The 27,756-nt window shown below is 45.2% G+C and overlaps 1 protein-coding gene across 2 annotated transcripts in view; it reads left to right on the top strand.

Annotated features, from left to right (window-relative positions):
* TLN1 (talin 1) overlaps positions 1-27,756 on the top strand; it is a 407,659-nt gene that overhangs the window by 234,371 nt on the left and 145,532 nt on the right. For both annotated transcript variants that reach the window (XM_030192770.1, XM_030192769.1), the window contains 2 exons: positions 2,114-2,281; positions 13,875-14,169. In XM_030192770.1, the coding sequence (XP_030048630.1) occupies positions 2,114-2,281; positions 13,875-14,169 (463 nt within the window). The remainder of the gene's footprint in view (positions 1-2,113; positions 2,282-13,874; positions 14,170-27,756) is intronic.

Here is a 27,756-nt window from a genome sequence, read left to right as displayed (position 1 = left end):
AGGGCGCCTGTGTTGTACTATCGTGTCTAGGTAAGAAAGGACGCCTGTGTTGCACTATCGTGTCTAGGTAAGAAAGGACGCCTGTGTTGCACTATTACGTCTAGGTAAGAAAGGACGCCTGTGTTGCACTATCTTGTCTAGGTAAGAAAGGGCGCCTGTGTTGTACTATCTTGTCTAGGTAAGAAAGGACGCCTGTGTTGCACTATCTTGTCTAGGTAAGAAAGGACGCCTGTGTTGCACTATCTTGTCTAGGTAAGAAAGGACGCCTGTGTTGCACTATCGTGTCTAGGTAAGAAAGGACGCCTGTGTTGCACTATTACGTCTAGGTAAGAAAGGACGCCTGTGTTGCACTATCGTGTCTAGGTAAGAAAGGACGCCTGTGTTGCACTATCGTGTCTAGGTAAGAAAGGACGCCTGTGTTGCAGTATCACATTCAGACAGGGTGTGTGTTCATACTACCTCACAGTAGGATGTTCACATTAAGAAATAAGAATACACTTTTATGCTGTTCCACTACAGCACTAGATATGTGTCTTTAACATGACTATGAAGTGTATGTTGATCACACTCTGGGATGTTCCCTGTGTCTCAGTCGCAGATGCACAGTTAACCTTCTGTCCAGAAGTAAGAGGTGGATGATTCCCTAGTGTGCTGCTGGGGTTATGTTCTTAGAGTTTTGCATGCTTACAGGTGCTGGGATGAGCTCGTATCCGAAGGTGCAGTGCAGGTTTACATCAATCGGTTTGTTAGGTGTTCACTTTTTTTTAGCAAGGACTCTGGATTTATTGGGCACTGCCTGTGTCTTATCTTGTACAAAGCTGTATCTACACGTGTGCAGGGCTTTCATCTCTGCTTTTTATCTTGGGTCTCTTGGGATTTTCTGAGGTGAATTAATCCATCTAGGGCTGACAACTAATGAATTTGGTGCATGCCTTCCTCAACTTTGATTACTTTAATTACTTATTGAATGATCCCAATGAAGTTGGATTCTGGCTCTGCAGAGCCCTCTGCTGGTAATTAGCAGTGCTTACATGCCAGCCTGGCTGAAGAGTACAGTGATCTGCTGGTGTGAGATGTTCAGGTGTGTAAGTATTGGCAGGAAGTGTGTGTAGTTTTCATTGGCCGTGTTTTCAGTTACCAGCTGATTGTAGGTCTGTCTTTTTTTTTTTTGTGGTGGCGGTGTTGTCTTTATTTGATTGAAATTATATATGATTGTGTGTGTATATATCTATATCTATACCTTAAGGCTGCCAACTGGATCCAGATTCGCAGGACAGGGTTGATCCAGTGCTGAGTTTACCCCATTGCATGCATGGACTTGTAGTTCTGATTTCCCCATTGCATTCCCTAAGAGAAAAACAAGACTACAAATCCCTGCATGCAATGGGGTAAACTGAGGACTGGTTCAGTCCTGTCTTGCAAATCTGGATCCAGTTGGCAGGCCCCTCCCCTCTCTCTCTCTCTCTCGCTCTGAAATTCACTGTATATCATTCTGTAGGCCTGTTCTAGGATGCCACATTGTGTGTGTGTATGTATATATATATTTTTTTCTGTATATATGTATTATATATATTTTCACACACACATATATGATACTGAAAAGTATGTGGTCAGCAGCTGTGGCAGCCACATTCAAAAATGATGTTTCCTACCTGATAATTTTCTTTCCTTTAGTCGCAGCAGATGAATCCAGAAAGTTATATGTAGAATTGCTACAATTTTTGTATAAAAAAGCATGTTTCCTTAGCATCAGCGGCAAATGAATCCAGAAACATGTGGATTGTGTCCATCTACCAGCAGTTGGAGATAGATAAATGAAAACAATAACAAAAGGAATCAATTTGCCTGTGTATTTGAGGTGTGCTCTGCGTTTATGTAAGTGTTTCAAAGCTGTTGGTCTTGGTATATGAGGCAGATGGGTTTGTGTTATTGTGTGAGCTTTAAATTCGTCTGTTACCGTATATTACTGTTCTCCTGTTCCTCTGTATACACGCAAAGGAAGCTCCTAGCTTCTCGTTTCCCTGGATCAGGTGTGGGATTAATATTTCATGTTGGTGTAGGTAGTCACTGAAATGTGCACATCCCTGGGGTTACGTCTTCTCTCGCCCTGCAGGACATGCTTATGCAGCTGGCTAAAGCTGTTGCCAGTGCTGCAGCTGCACTTGTTTTGAAAGCCAAAAACGTGGCTCAGAAGACAGAGGACTCAGTCCTGCAGTCCCAGGTCATCGCTGCAGCAACGCAGTGTGCACTCTCCACCTCACAGCTGGTGGCCTGCACCAAGGTAAGAACAGAGCTGAGTATTCTAGAGCATTCACATCCCCCTGCCTTCAAATCCCTGATTACCTCAGCAGTGTATACTCTCTTCTTACAGCTGCCTGTCTGTGTCATGGTGGAAGTAGCGTTGTATGAGCCAGACCTGTTCCCTTAGTTCTTCACCACTCCTGGACTCCTGCTCTCTGATGCCACGATGATCAGAAGCAAACGCAGGCGCTAGAGGCCAATAGCACCATACTAGCGCCTGCGTTTGCTCCCACCCGATGATCAGAGCCAGCGAGCGCGTGTAACAGTGGGCTCGCCAGCTGTGAACACAATGAGCATGCAGATGCATGCTAAATGGGGCATTACCTATTCCTCCCCAATTCTCAGTGGGCAGGACACCAAAATTAGCACTGCTCCTGCAGCAAACCCTACGTCAGCTCAGAACTGGAGTTAGTTTGTAGAGCACTGGGGAGCCCTGTCCAGCATGCTTGCAGGCCCCCCAAACCCCCTTCCCCAAAAGCAGTGGCCTAGTGCCCCCCAAGCCACAACCCCGCCCCCCCCCCCCCCCCCAAACTCAAGGGCACAGGGAGCTGGAGGTCTGGTGTGCACATTCTAAGGCACAATCCTCCCACACTTTTTCCCTATGATCAGAGCTAATAGCCTGCCTATATTTGCAGGCTATTAGCTCTGATCATAGGGGCAGTATAGCCCCACGCTGTTCCGGTGCTATTTTTAGAGCGCTGTTTGGATCAGCGCAGGGCTTCTGATCAGCTGGAAAACAGTTCAGTAGCTTGGCTTCCTTACAGACTGCCAGAGCTCCTGTACTCTTACTGCCCAGTATGACTCGCAACTGCTGCTCACTGCATGTTCTTGCACAACTTGGAGATAAGACAGAGGCAGGAGGGGGAGAAAGAGGCAGTGCTGTGTGCAGTGTGTTTGCTGCACAATGTGACTGCATGCTGCCCATTAATTTCCACCCTTGAGGGCTCATGCTGTATTTAAGAAGGAGAGAAGCATGTGAGACTACACATATGCTTAGAAAGATGCTCCTGCACATCATGGAGCCACTGCAGGTATCTTACTGCTGCAGGAAGCTGAGAGCAGAGACCAGGGGCTAGACTGGACTTGTGTTTCTGTAGCATATCTGATCAGGTCTGATGGCATACTGATTTAGATAAACTCAGAGAAAAGGATAAATTACTGTAATATGACAGGGATCCATTATATCTGTGCATGCCACGGCCCCTAGGAGAGTACATTAGCTACCCCCACTGGGGGTTGCCCAAAAATACCTATGACCAAATTAATCTATCTTTCTTTTTCGTAGTATCACTCCAGACCAGCACAGGATTGCACGAATACTTTAGTTGCTGAGATTTTGTACTTAAAAAAAAAAAACCCTCTCAGTGCTGTCTTGACATACTTATGGTGAACTGGGTGGAAGTCCGTGGGGGTTTCCTTTGCTACATGGGTGCCATACCCAGGTGGCTGGCTCCCTCCTCTTCCCTCCCCCCTTCACCTTCTCTGCTTAGTGGCAGAAAGGCAGCCTTGAGAACCTGTGGGGTTTGCTTTGCCAAAAAAAAAAAAAAAAATGAGTTGCTGCCTTCCCCTTGCAGATCCAGGTGTCCTGGCTGTTCCAATAGACCAGCATTTACCTTTCCTTGTCAGGCTTCTCTCTGGAAGAGTCTCTGAGCATCCTCGGGAGGGATCTGTTGGTCTCCGGAGTTTGTGCGTGCCATTTGAGAAGCCACAATGAACACCGACAGGCTTAAGAAGTACTCCATTTGCCAGCATTGAGGGGTAGATTCAGCGGGAGTTTCTAAATATTGTATCGGCTGCAGGGAGTCAGACCTTCAGAGGTGACTGCCCTGAGTACACCGAAAGAGAATTGTGTGGAAACTGAGCGCAGGTGGTTCCAGCACTCCTGACATGGTGGCGGCCCCAACTTTGGCAGGAACCACTGCCATCTTGAATACAGGGTTGAGTTTGGAGCAGTCCCCATGGCATGGATCTCGTCCCGGTCAGGCGGATGTTGGATCGCTCCTGGGAACCTCTGGGTGGATTGTTCCCCAGAATTCATTTTGACCATGTATAAGGTCTTTTATCTTCGCAATTCGAGTAGTCAGGCTGAGCAGGAGGATCCTCATGGAGGGCTTCCCCTCCTTCCAAATAGTAGCTGATGGACTGGGAGGTGGAGGAACTCCTCTAGGCAGGCTCTACCCTTTCAGAGGAAGGTCAAAATTGGAATGAGAAACATTTGGAGCAGAAAGATGCTTTGAATGAGGATGCTTGGATGGAGAATTTGGCTCCAGGAAAGGATGCTTCTGTGGTTTGCATTTTCCTTAGGAAAGAGTTGCAGGAACTCATAACTGGAGTGCTATTACTAAGGAAATCTACAGTAGCGGCATTTAATTTTTGAAAGGTTAGCTATGGTAAAATTAGGAAAATAGTAAAAAAAAAAAAAAAGAAAAAGCTGAAAGGCTGAGCTACAAAGGTTAGGACTTTAAATCAGGAATGGACATTGTTTAAAATGCCCAGACCAGATATATTCCATGTATTGATAAAAGTGTAAAGAAGAGCAAACAGCATGGTTAAAGGGAGAAATGAAAAGAGGGTGTTAGAGCCAAAAGAACATCTGTTAGAATATGGAAAAAAAGGATCCGAATGAAGAAAACAAGAAAAAGAGAATCTGAAGAGAAACTTGCCGCAGAGGCTGAAACTCACAGTAACAGCTTTTTCAGGTACATCAGAAGCAGAAAGCCTGCGAGGGAATCCGTGGGGCCGTTAGATCACGAAGGAGTAAAAGGGAGTAAAAGGGCGCTCAGGGAGGTCAAGGTCATAGTGGAGAAACTGAATGAATTCTTTGCTTCTGTCTTTACAGAAGAAGATGTAAGAGATCTGCTTGTACCAGAAATGGTTATCAAGGTTGATGATGTGTAGGAACTGAAAGAAATCTTGGTGAACCTGGAAGATGTACTGAGCGAAATTGACAAATTAAAGCGTAGTAAATCACCTGCACCAGATGGCATATATCCAAGAGTACTCTTCAGCTTGGAAAAGGTATGGATGAGGGGAGATATGATTGAGATCTACAAAATCTCGAGTGGTATAGAAAGAGTAGAAGTAAATTGATTTGTTACTCGTTCCAAAAGTACAAAGACTGGAGGACACTTGAGGAAGTTACATGGAAATACTTTTAAAACTAGTAGGAGGAAATATTTTTTCACTCAATGAATAGTTAAGCTCTGGAACTCTTTGCCGAAGGATGTGGTAACAGCGGTTGGTGTATCTGGCTTTAAAAAAGGTTTGGACAAGTTTCTGGAGGAAAAGTCCATAGCCTGTTATTGAGACAGACTTGGAAAGCAACTGCTTGCCCATGGATTTGTTGTAAGGAGTGTTGCCTCGATTTGGGTTTCTGCAAGGTACTTGTGACCTGGCTTGGCCACTGTTTGGAATACAGGATACTGGGCTAGATGGACTATTGGTCTGACCTAGTATGGCTACTCTTATGTAAGAAGCAACATAAGCACTGGCAAGTTAGATGCAAAGTGTTAATAAAGAAGGCCAAAAGAGATTACAAAGAGAAACTTGCCTCGGAGGCAACAACTTATAGTAATAACTTTTTCAGGTATATCAGAAGCAGAAAGCCTGTGAGAGAATTAGTGGGGACCGTTAGATCATCATGGCACTCAGGGAGGACATGACCATAGCAGAGAGGCTGAATTAATTCTTTGCCTTGGTCTTTACTAAAGAAGATGTACGTGATCTCTGCCTGTACCGGAGTTGATTTTGAAGGGTGATGATGCAGAGCATCTGAAATAAATTTCAGTGAACCTGGAAGATGTACTGAACCAAATTAAGAAATTAAAGAATAATAAATCACCTGGACTGGATGGTATACACCTTAGGATACTGAAAAAACTCAAAATATGAAATTGCTGATCTGCTGTTAGTGATCTGTAACCTGTCATTAAAATTGTCCATAGTTCCTGAAGATTGGAGGGTGGCCAATGTAACACCTACTTTTAAAAAGGGATTCAGTGGTAATCTGAGACATTAGACTGGTAAGCCTGATGTCCATGCCAGGTAAAATAGTGGAAACTATTATAAAGAACAAAATCATTGAACACATAGACAAACATGGTTTAATGGGATAGTGTCAACATGGAGTCAGCCAAGGGAAATCTTGCCTCTCCAATTTGCTTCATTTCTTTGAATGCATGAATAAGTTGATATAGTGTATCTAGATTTTCAGAAAGCATTTGACAAAGTCCCTTATGAGAGACTCCTGAGAAAATTAAAGAGTCATGGAATAGGAGGCAATGTTCTGTTATGGATTAGGAAATGTTTGATGGATTGAAAACAAAGGATATGATTAAATGGCCAGTTCTCTCATTGGAAAAAGGTGAATAGTTGAGCGCCCCAAGGATCTGTACTCGGACCAGTGCTATTTAACATACTTATTGATCTGGAAATAGGAACGACTAGTGAGATGATTAAATTTGCAGACGACACAAAACTTTTCAGAGTTGTTGGAACGCATGCAGATTGTGAAGCATTGGAAAAAGACCTTAGGAAGTTGGAAGACCAGGCATCCAAATGGCAAATGAAATTTAATGTGGATAAATCCAAAGAATAATCCAAATCATAGTTATTTGATGCTAAGATCCATCTTAGGAGTCAGCACCTAAGAAAAAGATCTAGGTGTCATTGTAGACAACATGCTGAAATCCTCTGCCCAGTGTGAGGCGGTGGCCAAAAAAGCAAACAAGATGCTAGGAAATATTTATAAAAGGGATAGAAAATAAGACAAAAAATACTATAATGCCTTTGTATTGCTCTGTGGTTCGATCACACCTTTGAATGTTGTTTGCAACTCTGGTCGCCATATCTTAAAAAAGATATGGAAGAATCTGAAAAGTTTCAAAGAAGGGCAACCAACATGATAAAGTGGATGGAACTCCTCTCATATGAGGAAAGACTTAAGAGGTTTTAGAAAGGATTGAGAGGGCTGAAGAGGTGGAGGAGTGGCATTGTTTGTGAAAAACAATGTCAAATGAGAGGTACCTGGGGAAAGGAAGAAGTTATTCAAAGTCGTTAAATTGCAGGAGGATTGTGAAAAATTACAAGAGGACCTTACGTTACTGGGAGATTGGGCATCTAAATGGCAGATGATGTTTAATGTGAGCAAATGCAAAGTGATGCTTGTGGGAAAGCGGAACCCGAATTATAGCTACGTCATGCAAGGTTCTACGTTAGGAGTCACGGACCAAGAAAGGGATCTGGGTGTCGTTGTTGATGATACGTTGAAACCTTCTGCTTAGTGTGCTGCTGCGGCTAAGAAAGCAAATAGAATGTTAAGTATTATTAGGAAAGGAATGGAAAACAAAAATGAGGAAGTTATAATGCCTTTGTATCGGTCCATGGTGCGACCGCACCTCGAGTATTGTGTTCAATTCTAGTCGCCGCATCTCAAAAAAAGATATAGTGGAATTAGAAAAGGTGCAGAGAAGGGCGACGAAAATGATAAAGGGGATGGGACGACTTCCCTATGAGGAAAAGCAAAGGCGGCTGAGGGGAGATATGATAGAGGTCTATAAAATAATGAGTGGAGTTGAATGGGTAGATGTGAAGTGTCTGTTTACGCTTTCCAAAAATACTAGGACTAGGGGGCATGCGATGAAGCTACAATGTAGTAAATTTAAAACGAATCAAAGAAAATATTTCTTCACTCAATGTGTAATTGGGCTCTGGAATTCGTTGGTAGGGGCAGTTAGCAGAGTTTAAAAAAGGTTAGGATGGCTTCCTAAAGGAAAGGTCCATAGACCATTAATAAATGGACTAGGGGAAATATTTCTGGGATAAGCAGTATAAAATGTTTTGTACATTTTTAGGATCTTGTCAGGTATTTGTGACCTGGATTGGCCACTGTTGGAAACAGGATGCCGGGCTTGATGAACCTTTGGTCTTTCCCAGTACGGCAATACTTATGTACTTATATACAGATAGTCCTGGAAAGAGAATATGGAATTTTTATCTACATGGGTGTTATCTACAGATCTCCGGCAAAAAATGAAGAAGCTGGACAAGGACCTGATTGAAGATATTCATAAGCTTGGTATGAAAGAGGAGATGCTATTGAGAGATTTCAACTTGCCTGATGTGAATTAGAACATCCCGTCGGCAGAATTGGAAAGAAGTAGAGAGATCATGGATGCCTGTCAAAGTGCCTTGCTTAGACAACTGTTGACAGAACCCACGAGGGAAGGGTCGATGTTGAATCTAGTGCTCACAAATGGAGGAAGTGTTTCCAGTGTCCGTGTGGGTGCCCACCTGGGTAATAGTGATCATCCTACAATATGGTTTGTTGTAAGAGCAAAAGCACTGTACACAACAAGAGGATCATGGAAAAGATATTAACGGATTAAACTGAAATATGCGAAGAGGGAAATACGACTAGCAAAAGCGCAAGTGGAAGAAAAATGGCTAAAGACGTAAAGAGATGTGACAAAACTTTTATTTTTAGATATGTTGGGAAAGGAGAAAAATAGGAATGGAATTTCAGGACTGAAAGGTACTGAGAATAGCTATGTAGAGAGCATTGAGGATAAAGTGAACATGCTAAACAAATACTTCACTTTGGTGTTCATGGAAGAAAATCCTGGAGAAGGACCCAGGTCGACTGCCAAGGATATATCTGTGAATGAAGTGGATATAGCGCTGTTCATGGAAGAAAGCATTTATAAATGGCTTGAAAATCTGAACGTGAATAAAGCTATGGGGCTGGATGTGATATATCCCAGGATACTGAGGGAGCTCAGAGTAGTCCTTGCGGGACCTCTTAAGGATTTATTTAATAGATCTTTATAGACTGGAAAGGTTCCGCGGGATTGGAGATGAGTGGATGTGGTCCCTCTTCACAAAAGTGGAGACAAGGAAGACCTGGGAAACTACAGGCTGGTAAGCCTCACATCGGTGGTAGGAAAATAATGGAATTGCTGCTGAAGAAAAGGATAGCTGACTTTCTAGAAGCTAACTGGTTACAGGATCCAAGGCAATGTAACTTTACCAAAGGAAAATCCTGCCAAACGAATCTGATTGACTTCTTCAACTGGATGACCAAAGAACTGGATGAAGGACATGTGATAGCTGTGATCTACTTAGATTTCAGCAAGGTCTTTGATATGGTCCATCACAGAAGACTTGTGAATAAGCTGAGAGGACTGAACTTAGGACCCAAAGTGGTGAACTGGATTAGTAACTGGTTGACCGACAGGCGACAGAGGGTGGTGGTACAAGGAATCCACTCAGAGGGAAGGAAGGTGAGTAGTGGAGTGTCTCAGGGTTCGGTGCTGGGGCCTATTCTGTTTAATATATTTGTGAGAGACATTGCTGAAGAGTTAGAAGGAAAAGTTTGCCTTTTTGCTGATGACATGAAGATATCCAATAGAGTGGATACCCTGGAGGGAGAGTAGAAACCATGAGAAAGGATCTCCAAATGTTAGAAGAATGATTGAGGGTCTGGCAGTTAAATTTCAATTCCAAAATTCTAGTATCCGGGGTTTTCAAGTATTTTCGGTTTCTTGATCTATGAAAACCATATACTTTACAAAGAAACCTCTATTTTCATATATTTTTTAAAACAAATTTTTACTAAAATCTCCTTAATAGTAATAATGTGATTTGTGGTCAAGACTCAAGGTTTGTAATGCTTCCATCCTACCATCATAACACAAAAAGCCCTATCCACCCTACCTATGAAACAGTCCCCACCTCCACAGTTCATTCAAAAATTCAGGCAAAAATATGTTGAATCACACTTAGCTTTTATAGGTAGTGGGCTAGCTTGTATTCCAGTAAAGCTGTGACCGGAATCTAGTAGACTGTCTCGGTCGATGTGCAGCGCTGTAAATCTGTGATGTCAGTGAAAAATTCCCATATCCAGTCACCCTCTTTTCAGAAAGGATTTATTTCCTATAGAAGTTTTAGTAGTCCTCGACATGAGTCGTGTTTCACTAATCTCGCATCTTCAGGAGGACAATAAAAAACAAAACATTCCCCAAATAAAATTCCAAAATCCTAGCACTTTCAGCTTCTCAATCACCTTACTATATTAACTATCATATAATCAAAATTATTGTAAATGTAACAACTTACTCCAGCGACTTGTGACCAAAATCTAGTGTGTCAGAGTTCTACCGGCAGACCATGCCGGCAAATGCGCCCTAGGGCATTTAAACACAGCAATGGCAGGAAAGTTAAAATTCAAATTTAAAGTAACCTGGTCCACTCAATCTCTCTATTCAGTCCACCAGGGGTCACTGTGCCCCAGCGAAAAATAAATTGTTCTCTTTTCAGCAGAATTGCAGAAACATCCTCCCCCCCCCCCCCCCCCCCCCCCCCCCGTATGGCAAAATCACCTGAGCTAAGATGCATTTCAGTTCATGCTCCTGGTGGCCTGAGCTATCCCAGTGATCGACCAAGGGTGCATCTTTTTTGTGGACTCGTAAATTACTAACATGTTCAGCAATCCTGCATTTAACTTTCCTTTTGGTGTGACCTACATACTATTTCTGGCACGGGCACATAACACCATTACTTGTGCAGAATTACAGTCAGTGGGTTGATTTAATTTAAATTGCTGACCAGTCTTTGGATTGTAAACAACTGAAGTCTCCCACACAGATTTACAGTATACGCATTGTTGACAAGGTCAATGTCCTCCATAACTTGGAATATTGATCGGACCCACTTATCTTGATCCCGCAAAAATTTCCCCCAAATATTTGAAAATAGATAGAGAGGTTTCTTTGTAAAGTATATAGTTAAAATTTAATGCCAAGAAGTGCAGAGTGATGCACTTGGGGTGCAGATATACAAAAGAGATGTACCGGATTGAACGGGAGAGATTGGTAAGCTTGGCTCAGGAGAGGGACCTTGGGGTGATGTCTGAAGATCTCAAGGTGTTGAAACAGAGCGGCAAGGCAGTGGCTATGGCCAGAAGGATGCTAGGCTGCATAGAGAAGGATATAACCAGCAGAAGAAAGGAGGTGTTGATGCCCCTCTACAAGTCATTGGCGAGGCCCCACTTCTGTGGTCTGTGCCCTGGTCGAGGCTGAATAAATCTGGATGGTCTGGAGTGGAGCTTTTCAGGGGCTTTGGCAACAGCTTAAGAAATTTTAGAACAAGGCCAGTGCTGGGCAGACTTCTACGGTCTATGGTGTAAAAATAGCATGGATATGTTAAAAACAAAAAATCTGAAGTTAAGTATGCATCTGTTATAGCATTGTTATTCCAATGATACTTCTTTTGTCAATTACTCCTTGAGTGTTTATGTGGAACTGTAGTTCATTCTAATGTCTTGACTTGAGGGAGATGTTGTACTTATTTTGCAGTGCATAATAAAGACTTCTGCAAATTAAAAAAAAAAAATAGCATGGATAAATCAAGATCAGGTATGCATATGATGTATCACTTCATAGGTGCCGACTCCATGGGTGCTCGAGCACCCCCAATATTTTAACCCGCTGGAAGTTCCCAGCCAGCCCGACCCGACCTGCCCGCCCTCTTCTCCCTCAACAGCCCTCCGCCCTCGCCTTCCTGCGTGCCGCCAAGAATTTAAAACTCATCTTACCTCGGGGTCCCGGCGGCAGCAGTGAAGGGCGAGCAGGCTTGGCGCTTCAGCCTTCCCTTCTCTCTCAGCTCTGGTCCCACCCTCATTGGGCAGCACGCAGGAAGGTGAGGGCGGAGGACTGTTGTGGGAGAAGAGGTCGGGCTGGGGTTCGGACTGGCACTTGGAGGAGAGGGAGGGGGGCCTGGAACTCAGAAGGAAGGGGGAGGGGGGAATGCACCACCTGTTAAAAAAAGAAATTTCAGCACCCCCAATCATTTTGAAAAGTTGACTCCTATGTATCACTTCATACCATATATAATGAGTTTATCTTATTGGGCAGACTAGATGGACCATACAGGTCTTTTTCTGCCATTATCTACTATGTTACTATGATTCTTCATCTTGGAAAAGACAGCTGAGGGGGAATATTGTAGAGGTCTGTAAAATAGTGGTGTAGAACGGGTAAACATAAATCAATTTTTTTTAGACTTTGAAAAAGTGCTGTGACTAGGGGACACTCAAGGAAGTTACATGGTACTGCTTTTAAAGCGACCAGGAGGAAATATTTTTACACTCAATGAATAGTTAAGCTCTGGAACTCGTTGCCACAGGCTGGGGGTATCAGTGGCTAAGGTATCTGGGTTTAAAAAAGGTTTGCACAAGTTCCTGGAGCAAAAGTCCATAGTCTGCTATTGAGGTAGACATGATGAAATCTACTGCATGTCCTTGGGATCAGTAGCATGAATCTTGGATAGGTCAGCAGATGATTTTGCCTTGGTGGACCAAGAGGTGGCTAAAATTGAATTGGGATCCTCTTTCTTATCCAGTGCTCTGTATAATATGTTGACAGCTTCAGCAAAGTCCATGACGCTCAGTGTGGTGTCTAGGAGATCCTTATGGCTACATAGCTGGTCTGCGAAAGTGGTTTCTAAATCCAAGCTTGACAAACTTCCCTTCAGTGGCTCAGGTTCCTTTGGTGACTTAGGCTGTGAGGTAATGAGGTTGTGGGGTTTTTTCTCGGGTTTAATTGTGGAGCTGCATGGTGTTGGTTTCGTTTGAATCAGGTAGCTGGATGTTTGAATTAGTTCTGTTTAAAAAAAATACAAAACAACACCCATAAAAACAACAGCATAAGTGCTCTGTTGATTGGGCTGAAGGTCAAAGCGTGAGGATCTTGCAGCACAGTTATAGACTTACTCAGAAGTCAGTAGTTGTCCATCTCTGTCTGCTGATGGCACTGCATAGCCCATCAGTCTGTGCTGGTCTGGAGGGACTAAAGGAAAGCAAATTAGCAGGTAAGGCCTAATTTCTCCTTTTCCTAACAATAGCCCAAACTGATTGTGCATCTAGTGCAGTATCCTTCTTCCAATAATCCCAAATAGTAAAATTAATGCTTCTGATCCTTCTCGTCTGTATTCTGTTACTTTTGGATTCCATGTTGTTTGGTTTTATTTTACATATAACATAAGTACATAAGTAATGCCATACTGGGAAAAGACCAAGGGTCCATCGAGCCCAGCATCCTGTCCACGACAGCGGCCAATCCAGGCCAAGGGCACCTGGCAAGCTTCCCAAACGTACAAACATTCTATACATGTTGTTCCTGGAATTTTGGATTTTTCCAAGTCCGTTTAGTAGCGGTTTATGGACTTGTCCTTTAGGAAACCGTCCAACCCCTTTTTAAACTCTGCTAAGCTAACCGCCTTCACCACTTTCTCCGGCAACGAATTCCAGAGTTTAATTACACGTTGGGTGAAGAAAAATTTTCTCCGATTTGTTTTAAATTTACTACACTGTAGTTTCATTGCATGCCCCCTAGTCCTAGTATTTTAATATTAGTACACTGCTTTGTGGTATTACTTGAAAGCCAGCCGTTCAAGTTTTTAACTTAATCCTGCTCTTGCATTACACCCAACACCAGAAAAATGTCATTAACAAGGCATGAGTATCATATGTCGGTATGGTCTTGCTGTTTAACAGTCTCTTTTCTCTTGCTGTGTAGGTTGTTGCTCCCACTATCAGCTCCCCTGTCTGCCAGGAGCAACTAATTGAGGCAGGGAAGCTGGTAGCAAAATCTGTGGAAGGCTGCGTGGAGGCATCCCAGGCAGCCACCAGTGACAATCAGCTTCTGAAGCAGGTGGGCATAGCTGCTACTGCTGTAACCCAGGCGCTCAACGACTTGCTGCAACACATCAAGCAGTACGCCACCGGTGGGCAGCCTATAGGGCGCTATGATGTGGCCACAGACACCATCTTGAATGTCACAGAAAACATTTTCAGCTCCATGGGAGATGCAGGTCAGTTCTCTGAGTCTCTCCTATTCCAGTAGCCCTTGTGGCTCCCCCTGCAGCAGTCACAACGTGGTAACATAAGAAATGAAGGCAGAAAAAGACATCTAACTCATCCAGTCTGTTTTGTCCACTCGGCTAAGGATACATCCTAGCTGCATTTCGCAGTATTTTAAAGGAATGACTGAAAAGGTAGCTAGAATACCCTGAAAAAAACAATAATCTATGTTAATCATTTATAACCTAAAGAACAGGGAAGGAGGACATCGGTCATATGGGTATGGATAACGGACCTGATATACAGCGCACAGCTGTCGCAAGTCCTAACCTCTTGTGCATTAATATATTGTTGTACTTGAGTTCCAGTATTGAATGATGGTGAGCTGTCTCTTGCAGTTTGGACAGAGTTTTGGTTGGTTACTGAACAGGATGTGGTGGGTGTTCCTGTCTTCCCTATCTCTGGTTGTTATCAAGAGTTTAGCTCCTGTTGTGAATAAGTCATTATCCTCAGGGAAAGTGCCTGATAAGTGTAAATTGTCTACAGTGAAGCCTTTGTTGAAAGGTGAATCTCTGGATGTTTCGGTGTTAGGTAATTATAGACCTATTGCAATGATTCCTGCTGTTTTGAAAGTGCTTGAGAAAATGGTACTAAGGCAATATGATTTTTGATCTGGCCACAGTGTTGAGACTTTGTTGTTGTCATCCTTGGATGTGATAAGACAATGTTTTGTTTAGTTTCTTTGGATGTGTCCCAGGCTTTGACACTGTGGATTTACTTTGGTTAAGTTAAAAGAGATTGGGATAGGTGGGAATGTGTGGAATTGGTCCTTCTCCTTTTAAAGGGGAGGTCTGTGCAAGTTTTGAGTAAGAGGCAAACCTCTGCTGTGTTATCAGTGTCTAGAGGCATTCCACAAGGATCGGCACTCTCAGCCTTGTTTAATAAGTCTTCTCTGGGAGGAGTTTAGAGATTTACAGTTGAGTATAGGATTTATGTAGATAATGTGCAATTTTTCTTTCCAGTAGAGGGAGGGGCTGATGGGGTTAAATGCTCAATTCCTTAGCCTCCCTCCGGACCGGCCCAGAATGTGACTGATGGGTTGTGCACGCCTTCCAGCAGGTGGAGACTGAGAAAAAAGTGTGACTCCAGAGAGCCAATAAGAGCCCTTGCCATACAGGGAAAGACCCAGTAATCTCAGTCTCCAGCAGGTGGAAGGTGGTGAGTCCTTCAGTCTCATTCCTTTTTCTGGTCTATTTATTCTTAGTGAGTCTTAGTATTTTCTAGTTTCTGGTGAAAGGTTCAGATTATTACTGTGCATTTGAATTACAAGAAAAAAAAAAAAAAAAAAAACCTGCTTGTTAGGGGCTGAGGTCCGTGGGGGCCTCTGCTTTCCCTGGGGGTGTCACACTCGAGTATCTGAGTCCCTCCCCCCCTAGTCCTCCCTTGGTGCCTATTTCTGCTGTTGTTATATAGCAGACTGTTGACAGGAGCAGTCTGACTGAAGTGAATTCCCTCCAGCTCTTAATGTTAAGAACTGTGGAGGCAGGGAGAGGCAGCCGCTTGTAAAAGAGCAATAAAAAAAAAAAAAAAAAAAACGGAGCTTCAGCAACCCAGGCTTTGATCCTGTGATTTCTGACAGCCTGCTGTTTTTCTCCTTGAGCTTCGGCAAGCAGAGCAGCTCCGGTGTTTGTTTTAGCGAAGTAGCGGTTTTTACTTTCGTTTTCGTGCCGGAGTTTTGTTTACCTGATCAGCTGTTCGCGATGTCGGAAAAGTTGCGGCGGTGTGCAGTTTGTCAGCGCCGGGGCCTCGCATCCAGTGGTGTCTGTAAATTTTGCACGGCGGTAGACATTTTGCAGGATCAGGGTGCAGGACCGTCTGTTTCGTCGGCGCCAGTAGTACCGCCGTCGGGGGGGTCCGATTCGAGTAGCGGTAAGGCACTTGCATCTCCCGCTCCCTCGTTGCCGGTTTTGGCGGGAACGCCCGCCATTTTGGATGTAGCCCGCTCTGATCTGTCTCGGGATCCCCTGGTCTCGCTGCCAGCTGCTCCAGCTACAGTACCGTCTCAGGGGACAGCTGGTTTCCCTCCTGCCTTTGTTGTTCAAATGTATCAGGCTTTTTTACTGCAGCAGTCTGCTCCTGCTGCACCTACAGTAAGGAGTTCTGTGGAGGCTCCTTCTGTACCTGTAAAACGCTTCAAGCCTTCTGGGCAGGCAGAGCAGGATGATTTCTTTGAGCCTGAGCAGGAGTTCCCTGCCATGGCAGAGGATTCTTGGTTGCCTGAGGAGGATTGGTCTGAAGAGTTTCCTAATACAGGTGATATGGAGGAATCCCTTCCTGTGGGGGAGGATCCCTCGGTGGTTAGAATCTTCCATAGGGATGACCTTCAGGAGCTTATTTCCCAGGTTTCTTCTACTCTCCGTTTTGAGGATGATGATGGTGCGGTGGCTGAGCCTAGGAAGGTGGACTTGTTGATCAAAGGAGTCCGCAGGTCTGGTAGATCGTTTCCCATGCATCAAGACATTAGGGATGTTGTCCAGGCTCAGTGGGAGCGTCCGGACTCTGGTTTTCGGCTTGCAAGGGCCATGAGCAGGCTTTACCCGGTTCCGGATTCCGATAAAGAGCTTTTGAGTTCCCCTGTAGTGGATGCAGTTGTCTCCGCGGTGACTAAGCGGAACACGGTGCCAGTAGATGGTGGCACAGCTCTGCGGGACCCTCAGGAGCGCCGGATTGAGACTAGAGAGCTGCACGGCTTCCGTCCCCGCGGGAATCCCGCGGAACCCGCAGGATTCCCGCGGGGACGGAGGCAGTTCCTGCGGGGTTCCTGCGGGGATGGAAGCAGTTCTGCGGGGTTCCCGCGGGGACGGAGGCAGTTCCTGCGGGGTTCCCGCGGGGATGGAACCAGTTCTGTGGGCTTCCCGTGGAAGTGTAAGCTGCACCTGCACCAGCCTCTCATCTACTGAATACCAATTTATTTGAGTGCTGTCTCCTCCTCCTCCTCTTCCTTGCTTTAACAGCATAAATGTGGAAAGTCTTCCATTAAGGAGGTGGTAGAGTCACAAATGATGACGGAATTCAAAAAGGCGTGGGATGAACACAGAGGATCTCTAGTTAGAAAATGGAAGTTATATAAAAGCTAACCTTAAATGGCTGCATGTGTGTGGATGTGTCAAGTGACGCTTAGATGGCGACTCTGGCTGTGATGAACTAGAGCTGATACCTGGCAGACTTGTATGTTCTGTGTCTCATACATGGCAATCTGGTGTAGGATGGGCTGGAAAAGGCTTAGACAGCAACTTCAGTGGCTGGAACATGAGGACAGTGCTGGACAGACTTTTACGGTCTGTGTCCCACAAATGAGAACATGAATAGGCTGGAGTGGGCTTCGATGGCAACTCCAGCAGTTGGAACATAAGGATGGGGCCAGATAGACTCCTGTGGTCTTTGTTCCAGAAACACGAAAGAAAGACCATAATCAAGTATATAATATCACACTCGTTGATTTAATGATGAATTGATCATGAGTGTGACTATTGGGCAGAGTGGATGGACCGTTCAGGTCTATTTGCTGTCACTTACTTTGTTACTATTAATCCTCTTTGCTCCCAGGCTGGTGCACAGACCTCAGCTCTAACACAGGCACGAGAATCAGATGTCACCTGACCTACTGGCGCGTGCATGTGGCGGCCTCTCAGCACACAATCCCAGTGAATCAGAGACAAATCTTACATGTGCGCACCAGAGTGTTCCAAGTTCCAACTTCCGTTCCGTCCTTGCCTACAGTGCTGTGGCTCAAATCCAGAAAGGGAGCTGACTGGAACTTTCTTTTATGTACTATTAAATTCTTACGGGGATGGGTGGGGATGGGTTAAATTCTTGCGGGGACGGGTGGGGACGGGTTGGGATGGTTTAAATTTTTGCGGGGATGGGTGGGTACGGGTAAGATTTCAGCGGGGATGGGTGGGGACGGGTAAGATTCCAGCAGGGACGGGCGGGGATGGGTAGGATTTCTGTCCCCGTGCAACTCTCTAATTGAGACCCTCCTGAAGAATGTTTTTGATGTTTCAGCTCTAGCGGTTCAGGCCGCTATTTGTGGTTCTCTGGTCGCAAGGGCGAGTTTTCGGTGGTCCGAGAGGATTTTAGACCGTTCTTCGGATGATCTTGCTGCTATTGATCATGACGTGGCTAAGCTGGAGATGGCTTCAGCTTTCTTGGCGGATGCTATGTATGATTTGCTGAGGGCCTCTTCAAAGTCTATGGCTTTCTCAGTGACTGCTCGCCGTGTTCTGTGGCTTCGTGGTTGGTCAGCGGATGCGGCCTCAAAGTCTAAACTTAGTAAGTTTCCCTTTAAGGGTTCCTTTTTGTTTGGTCCGGAGTTGGATAAGTTGGTAAGTAGTCTAGGAGAGGCTAAAGTTCCGCGGTTGCCGGAGGATCGCCCCAGAGGTTCGGGGCGCGGGCAGTTCTCAGCTCGTAGTAGAGGTCGTGATTTTCGTCGTTTTCGCTCTGTCAGAGGTTTTCAAGCTCCTCGGTCTAGATTCTTACAAAGAACTCAGTCCTTTCGGGGAGGTCGTCGAGGAGGTCGGGAGGCCGGGGGTTCTTTCTCCTCCACCTCCAAGCCTCAGCAATGAAGGTGTGCGGGCCCAGCCTCTCCTTCGGATCGGCGCTCGGTTAGCGCAATTTCAAGAGAGGTGGGCCCAAATTACTTCGGACCAGTGGGTCTTAGAGGTGATTCGCGACGGGTACGCATTAGAATTTGCTCGTCCCTTGTCAGATGCTTTCCTGCAATCCCCTTGTCGGTCTCGCGTCAAGGCCGCCGCGGTCCGGCTTACTCTTCGCAGGCTGCTGGATCTTCGAGCGATTTCTGTGGTACCGGCGGCGGAGAGGGGCCAGGGCCGGTATTCCATTTATTTTCTGGTGCCCAAAAAGGACGACTCCTTTCGTCCGATTTTAGATCTCAAGGCGGTCAATCGAGCTCTCCGAGTGCCCTCGTTTCGGATGGAGACTCTTCGGTCCGTCATTGTTGCGGTGCGGGCCGGGGAGTTTCTGACTTCCCTAGATCTTGCAGAAGCCTATTTTCATATTCCCATTCGCCCGGCTCATCAGCGGTTCCTAAGGTTTGCTATTCTGGGGCGTCATTTTCAATTTCGGGCTCTTCCCTTCGGGCTTGCAACCGCTCCCCGCACGTTTACCAAGGTCATGGTTGTTGTGGCGGCAGCTCTCAGAGCAGAAGGTATCTTGGTCCATCCTTATTTAGACGACTGGTTGATTCGGGCAAAATCGGCCCAAGAGAGCGTTCAGGCGACGGCTCGGGTAGTCGAATTGTTACAGCATCTAGGTTGGGTAGTCAATATGCAAAAGAGTCGTCTTCAGCCTTCTCAGTCCTTAGAGTATCTGGGAGTCCTCTTCGATACGCAGCGGGGCCGTGTGTTTCTTCCGTCGGTCCGCGTTCTGAAATTGCAGTCTCAGATTCGGCTTTTCTTGCAGAGGTCCAGCCCAGTGGCAAGGGATTACCTTCAGGTGCTGGGTCTGATGGCGGCGACGATAGAGACGGTGCCCTGGGCCAGGGCTCACATGAGGCTCCTGCAGAGGTCCCTCCTATCCAGGTGGTCATCCCAGACCGGGTCGCTTCTTCACAGGTTGCCACTGTCGTTGTCGGTGAGAGCCAGTTTACGTTGGTGGCTTCGGGAGGCCAACTTGTCCAAAGGCATGCCTCTGGATCAGCTCGATTGGGTAGTGGTAACGACGGATGCCAGCCTTCACGGCTGGGGGGCTCATTGTCAGGGACAAGTGGCTCAAGGTCTTTGGTCACTTCCGGAGTCCAGGTGTTCGATCAACTTGTTGGAGACCCGGGCTATCCGTCTGGCGCTTCGAAGTTTTCTTCCGCTACTTACCGGACGGGCGGTGAGAGTCATGTCGGACAATGCCACAGCGGTGTCATACATCAATCGCCAAGGAGGGACGCGGAGTCTCCCGTTGGAGCGGGAGGCGTCACTGCTCTTTCATTGGGCAGAGGTCAATCTGGTGGCTCTCTCCGCGGCTCATGTAGCAGGAGTGCTAAACGTTCAGGCGGATTTTCTCAGTCGTCACTTGCTCGATCCCGGAGAGTGGGCGCTCAGCGACGTGGCGTTTCAGCTGTTGGTAGATCGCTGGGGAGTCCCCAAAATGGATCTGTTGGCGTCCGCGACCAACGCAAAGTTGCCGCTGTTCTACAGTCGTCGCAGAGATCCCAAAGCGCGTGCAGTGGACGCTCTTCTTCAAGCCTGGCCGGACGGCCTGATGTATGCGTTTCCGCCTTGGCCTTTGATTGGGCGTCTGCTTCAGAAGGTAGAGGGTCACAAGGGTCGCCTAATTCTGGTGGCGCCGGATTGGCCCCGCAGGCCGTGGTATGCCGACCTCCAGCGTCTTCTGGTCGATCGTCCCTTCAAGCTTCCGGTCACGCAAGATCTCTTGTCGCAGGGTCCGGTCGTTCATCCGGATCCGGGTCGATTCTGTCTTACGGCATGGCTCTTGAGAGGGCTAGGTTGACTAAAAGAGGTCTCTCTGCTCCGGTCATTGCTACAATGCTGCGGTCTCGGCGGCGTTCCACTTCTCTGAGTTATGTGCGTACTTGGAGGATTTTTGAGAGCTGGTGTACGGAGCATAGTCTGTCGCCTTTTCGGGCTTCGGTGCCGCAGATGTTGGATTTTTTGCAGCAAGGATTTGACAAGGGGTTGGCCTTGTCTTCTCTTAAGGTACAGATTGCGGCTTTAACGTGTTTTCGTGGTCGTATCAAAGGGAAGTCGTTGGCCAGTCATCCGGATGTCGTGCGTTTTCTCAAGGGAGTTAATCTTCTTCGTCCTCCCACTCGGTGTTCGTTTCCTCCGTGGGATCTGAATGTGGTGCTTTCGGTTCTTACCAAGCCCCCTTTTGAGCCTTTGGCGTCCTGTACCTTAAAAGATTTGACTCTGAAGACCGTATTTTTGGTGGCCATTGCTTCAGCTAGGCGAGTTTCTGAGCTGCAGGCATTGTCATGTAGGTCTCCATTTTTGGAGTTCTGTCCCAATCGCGTAGTTTTGAGACCGGTTCCATCTTTTCTTCCCAAGGTGGTATCTCGGTTTCATGTTTCTCAGCCGGTTGTCTTGCCTGTCTTGGGTTCCTTCTCCGGTGCGGAGGAGCAGCGGAGATTGAAGTGTTTGGATGTCAAGCGAGTCTTGAAGCACTATATTAAGTCTACAGAGGAATTTCGCAGATCAGATCGTTTGTTTCTTCTGGTTGGAGGTGCGCGTAAGGGGCTGATGGCATCTAAGCCTACTATTTCTCGCTGGCTCAAGGAAATGATTGCTTCAGCCTATCTGCTTTCTGGGAAATCCGTTCCAGAGCACGTCAAGGCTCATTCGACGAGAAGTCAGGCAGCTTCGTGGGCGGAGCGTTGTCTGGTGCCTCCGGAGGACATTTGTAGAGCGGCGACCTGGTCGTCCTTGCATTCCTTTTCTAAGCACTACCGTTTGGACGTTCTCAGTCGTCGACGGGTGGCTTTTGGAGAGCGTGTGTTGTCGGCGGGGCTGCTGGGGTCCCTCCCATAAGTGTACTGCTTTGTTACTTCCCATCAGTCACATTCTGGGCCGGTCCGGAGGGAGGCTAAGGAAGGATAAATTAGACCTTACCTGCTAATTTGCTTTCCTTTACTCCCTCCGGACCGGCCCAGATCCCTCCCGTCAGATACCGGATTTGTTTGGTTCAAGGGTTCCATTGGTTCGATGTTTGGTTGTTTGGAGCTGTGTTGCTAGTTGTAGCTCTCTAATATAAATGAATGAAAGCTAAATAAGAAGGCACATAAAGTTGTGGAAACAATACTGTCCAAACTTTGGCTGTTTGTTTCAGGCACTCACCCTTGGTTGGCAAGGTGCCGGCGGCTGCTCAGGTTTTTTGGATGCACAGATTTTAGATTTTAGGTTTTTCTTTCTTCTGCTTTGGTACTCTATTACTGGATCTTTCCCTGTATGGCAAGGGCTCTTATTGGCTCTCTGGAGTCACACTTTTTTCTCAGTCTCCACCTGCTGGAAGGCGTGCACAACCCATCAGTCACATTCTGGGCCGGTCCGGAGGGAGTAAAGGAAAGCAAATTAGCAGGTAAGGTCTAATTTATCCTTGGATCTGTGTATGAAAATCGTTAGTGACTGGATGCATTCTGAGAGACTGGTTTTAGATCTGAATAAGTCTGAACTAATGTTTTTGGGGAAGGATGAAGATTTGTTGCATTGCCAGTCAGTAAAGTTGGGTGAGAATGAATTAGTGGTGAAGAGTAGGATGCAAGTTCTGGGAGTGGTTCTAGATCCCCAGTTGTCTATGCACGATCAGATTTTGGCTGTAATTCATTCTGGGGTTTTTTCAGTGCTATCTAAATGTGATGTGTTTCAGAGTATGATGATTTCTGCAATGCGTTCTATCTAGGTATTTCTAAATCCAAGATGCAGTCGTTGGGTGCTATATCCCGGTTTGAGCATGTTTCCCCTGTACTTTGAACTTTACATTGGTTGTCTATTCAATTTAGAGTATTGTATATGATTGCATGCTGGATTCATCAGGCTTTGTATTCAGGCTCTGCTCCTTGGTATCTTAAGCAAACTATTCTGTGTATTGGCCATCGAGGACCTTGCGGTCTGAACATGCAATGTTGTTAGAGACAAAAGATTTGCTTTCTGTGAAACTAGGAAGACAGCCTTTTCCGTAGCTGGTCCACAGGTTTAGAATGCTTATCTGGCACTCTTAAGGTTGTGTAACAGTGTGATGCAGTTTCGTAAATTGTTGAAGACACACCTCTTTGTAAAAGCATGGGGATGAGTTTTTTTTTTAGCTTTTTGATTGCTGTAAGATCATTTTGTTGTATATGATTTTATTGTGAGCCGCTTAGTAGTAGGTGGCATGGAAATATTTTAATAAATACAATAAATTATATTTTTTTCTGAATGTCCACTCTCCACCTCAGTTCAAAGACAGTGTGTGTAGATATAGAAATATAAATAAAGTATATACCCATACATATGAATTGAAAGCTATTCCCTCAGCCTTACTCCCCGGGCTTTCGCCACTTGTAGTGATTTTGAATATTTTTGTGTGTTCTGCATATTTTTTCACCTCAATTTTTGCTGCTTTATCTGGAGTGGAAGAGTAGCCTAGTGGTTAGTGCAGTAGACTTTGATCCTGGGGACCTGGGTTCAATTACAACTGTGGGCAAGTCATTTAACCCTCCATTACCCCAGGTACAAATAAGTACCTGTATATACTGTGTAAACTGCTTTTGATTGTAACCACAGAAAGGCAGTATATTAAGTCCCATTAACCAGATTCCAGTCTCAAAGAGTAGCAACATTCCATGTAGATCCCCAAAGAATAGCAAGACTCAGGAATTCCAAAGAGTATGGAGTGCAGGAGTAGCCTAGTGGTTAACTCTCCATTGCCCCAGGTACAAATAAGTACCTGTATATACTATGTAAACCGCTTTGCATGTAGTTGCAGAAACCACAGAAAGGCAGTATATCAAGTCTCATTCCCTTTCCGTCTACATTTCCTCATACCTTTATACCCAACCTGCGCTTGTCTCCATGGGGCCTGCATTCAGTTGGGCATATCTAGTTAGTTAACCAGATAACTTAAATCAGGATATTCTAAAAGATAAGTGGTTAAGTTGCTAGTTTTTGAAAATATCCAGTTAACTAGTTGTGTTAACTGGTTAAATTATAACCATTCTTCTCATCTCTACTTCTTTAAGTACATAAGTATTGCCACACTGGGACAGACCAAAGGTCCATCAAGCCCAGCATCCTGTTTCCAACAGTGGCCAATCTAGGTCACCAATACCTGGTAAGATCCCGAAAATGTTCAATACATTTTATGCTGCTTATCCCAGAAATAAGCAGTGGATTTTCCCCAAGTCAATTTAATAATGGTCTGTGGACTTACCCTTTAGGAAGCTGGCCAGACCCTCTACCCGTTCAACTCCACTCATTATTTTATAGACCTCTATCATGTCTCCCCTCAGCCATCTCTTCTTCGAGCTGAAGAGCCCTAGACGCTTTAGCCTTTCCTTATAGGGAAGTCGTCCCATCTCCTTTATCATTTTCGTCGCCCTTCTCTGTGCCTTGTCTAATTCCAGTATATCTCTTTTGAGATGCGGTGACCAGAATTGAACACAATATTTGAGGTGTGGTCGCCCCATGGACTGATACAAAGGCATTATAATGTCCTCACTTTTGTTTTCCATTCCTTTCCTAATAATACTTAACATTCTATTTGCTTTCTTAGCCGCCGCAGCAGGTTTTCAACTTATCATCAACAACGATGCCGAGATCCCTTGCATTACTTAGCTATAATTCGAGTTCCTCTTTCCCACATGCATCACTTTGCACTTGCTCACATTAAACGCCATCTGCCATTTAGACGCCCGGTCTCCCAGTCTCGTAAGGTCCTCTTGTAAATTTTCACAATCCTCCTGCGATTTAATAACTTTGAATAACTTTGTGTTGTCAACAAATTTAATTACCTCACTAGTTACTCCCATCTCTAGATCATTTATAAATATGTTAAAAAGCAGCGGTCCCACTACTGATCCCTGTGGCACTCCACTGTTTACCCTCCCCCATTGAGAGAAATGACCATTTAACCCTAGTCTCTGTTTTCTATCCTTTAACTAGTTTTTAATTCACAATAGGACACTACCTCCTATCCCATGACTCTGATTTCTTCTGGAGTCTTTTATGAGGTACTTTGTCAAACGCCTTTTGAAAATCCAGATACCCAATATCAACCAGCTTACCTTTATCCACATGTTTGTTCACCCCTTCAAAGAAATGTAAAAGATTGGTGAGGCAAGATTTCCCTTCACTAAATCCATGTTGGCTTTGTCATTAATCCATGCTTTTGAATATGCTCTGTAATTTTGTTCTTTATAATAGTCTCTACCATTTTGCCTGGCACCGACGTCAAGCTCACTAGTCTATTATTTCCCGGATCCCCTCTGGGTGGAGGAGTGGCCTAGTGGTTAGGGTGGTGGACTTTGGTCCTGGGGAACTGAGGAACTGAGTTCGATTCCCGGCACAGGTAGCTCCTTGTGACTCTGGGCAAGTCACTTAACCCTCCATTGCCCGCCGCATTGAGCCTGCCATGAGTGGGAAAGCGCGGGGTACAAATGTAACAAAAAAAAAAAAAACCTTTTTTAATATCGGCATTACATTGGCCACCATCCGATATTCCAGTACCATGCTCGATTTTAAAGATAAGTTACAAATTACTAACAACAGTTCCGCAAGTTCATTTTTTAATTCTATCAGTACTCTGGGATGAACAGCATCTGGTCCAGGAGATTTGCTGCTCTTCAGTTTGTCAAATTGCACCATTACATCCTCTAGGTTTATAGAGATTTCATTCAGTTTCTCTGACTCGTCGACTTTGAATACCATTTCTGGCACTGGTATCTCTCTCAAAACTTACTCGATGAAGACCAAAGCAAAGAATTAATTTAATCTATCCGCTATGGCTTTTGTCTTCTCTGATTGCCCCTTTTATCCCCTGGTCATCTAGCTGTCCAACTGATTCTTTTGCCAGCTTCTTGCTTTCCATGTACCTAAAAAAAACTTTTTACTATGTGTTTTTGCCTCCAGTGCAATCCTTTTCTCAAAGTCCCTCTTAGCTTTCCTTATCAGCGCATTGCATTTGACTTGACATTCCTTATGTTGTTTGTTATTATTTTCAGTCGGTTCCTTCTTCCATTTTCTGTAGGATTTTCTTTTAGCTCTAATAGCTTCCTTCATTTCACTTTTTAACCATGCCGGTGTCATTGCCACAAGTGCCCTTGCAGTCTCTCACGGATACAGGTAAGGTGAGTCCTTGGACCAAAGCCAGAGCTTTGGCAGACAAGTCACCTGGGCTGGCACAGGTAGACAAGCCACCTGGGCTGGCACAGGCAGGAAACAGAACAGACTGGACTAGAATAAGACAGGACAAGGCAAGCACAACTAGACAGGCAAAACAAGGTGGGAACCGGAGTAAGGAACGGACTTGGCTTGGCAACTGGAACTGGAGTCAGGAATGGATTTGGCTTGGCAACTGGAACCGGAGTCAGGAACAGACTTGGCTGGAACAGGATTCTGGAACAGACTTGCCTTAAACACAATGCAGGAGCAGAACCTGGCTTAAACACGGAGCAGGAGCAGAACCTGGCTTAAACACAGAGCCGAAACAGAGCTTGGCTTAACACAAAGCAGAAACAGAACTTGGCTTAAGCACAGAGCAGGAACAGAACTTGGCTTAAACACAGAGCAGGAGCACAACCTGGCTTACACAGAGTAAGTATTCCACCAAAAAATACTTGGGAAAAATTAAACTAGATAACCATTCATACATATAATCGTTAATATAATTATTTAAATATTAGATTGTGCTCAGTCCATATCCATTACACCCATAGCGTTCCCAGGGAAAGCATGTGGTAGTATTTAGATGGAACCATCATAGCACAGCCTGTGTTCCACCTCCTCAAAATGTATGCGCACACACCTACTGTTACTTGTAATGCAACTTGCAGTTAATGATGTTTCAAATTTTTAAGACAGATCTCATTAAATAATTATATTAACGATTATATGTATGAATGGTTATCTAGTTTAATTTTTCCCAAGTATTTTTTGGTGGAATATTTATATTTGAGGACTTGGGTAGTCTATATGTTTTTTCTTCCAGTTGAGTAGAGAGGTTACAGAGTAAGAACAGAACCTGGCTTAAACACAAAATAGAAACAGAACTAGGCTTAAGCACAGAGCAGGAGCAGAACCTGGCTTAAACACAGAGTAAGAACAGAACTTGGCAGGAACAGAGCTTGACTTAACAAAGAGCAGGAAACAGAACCTGGCTAACACAAAGCAGGAAAAGAACTCACAAGAGCCAGGAAGCAAACACAGCACACAAAGAGTTAAAGTAGGCTACATGGAAGACTAAACAAACAAAGAAGAAACCTGCTTACCACAAACTAGTCAGCACCCATAGCTGGGAAGGGAAAGGCAAGACAGACGGAGAGGCAGCAGAAACAGCTGCACAGCAGTGAAGTAATCAGGGACCAGGCTGGCTTCTACAGCTCTCAGGACAAACAGACAAGAACAACACACATCTAGAAACAGACAGGCAGAGCTAGAAAACAGAACTAGCTTGAAAAGTAGTCCATACAGGTACAAACAAGAACTACACACACCGGGACACAAAACAGAGCTTTGCAGGAGAGCGTAGCTAACATGAAAGTAATCCATTCAGGTACAAACAAGAACCACACCCACAGGGAAACAGAACAGGGCTTACAGAAAGCAGGAACAGAGCTTTGCTAATAGAGAGCAAGAACAGAACGTGGCTTAACCCTTTAGTGTCCAGTGTTCCCATCAATCTGTTCCCATATGGCTTATTACAGGAACATTGGACACTAAAGGGTTTTAAACAGAGAGGAAGAACAGAACTCAGGGCTTACCCTGAGGCACAGCTAACAGGACCACCAGTTCCCTCAGAATCAAACACAGACACAACTATCACAAGAAAAGGGAAATAGACCTATTGCAAAAGCAACCCAGGAAAGTTTCCCGGGT

The sequence above is a fragment of the Microcaecilia unicolor genome, chromosome 2 (genome assembly GCF_901765095.1).
Source record: "Microcaecilia unicolor chromosome 2, aMicUni1.1, whole genome shotgun sequence".
NCBI lineage: Eukaryota > Metazoa > Chordata > Amphibia > Gymnophiona > Siphonopidae > Microcaecilia > Microcaecilia unicolor.
This window is presented reverse-complemented; position numbering and strand designations above follow the sequence as displayed.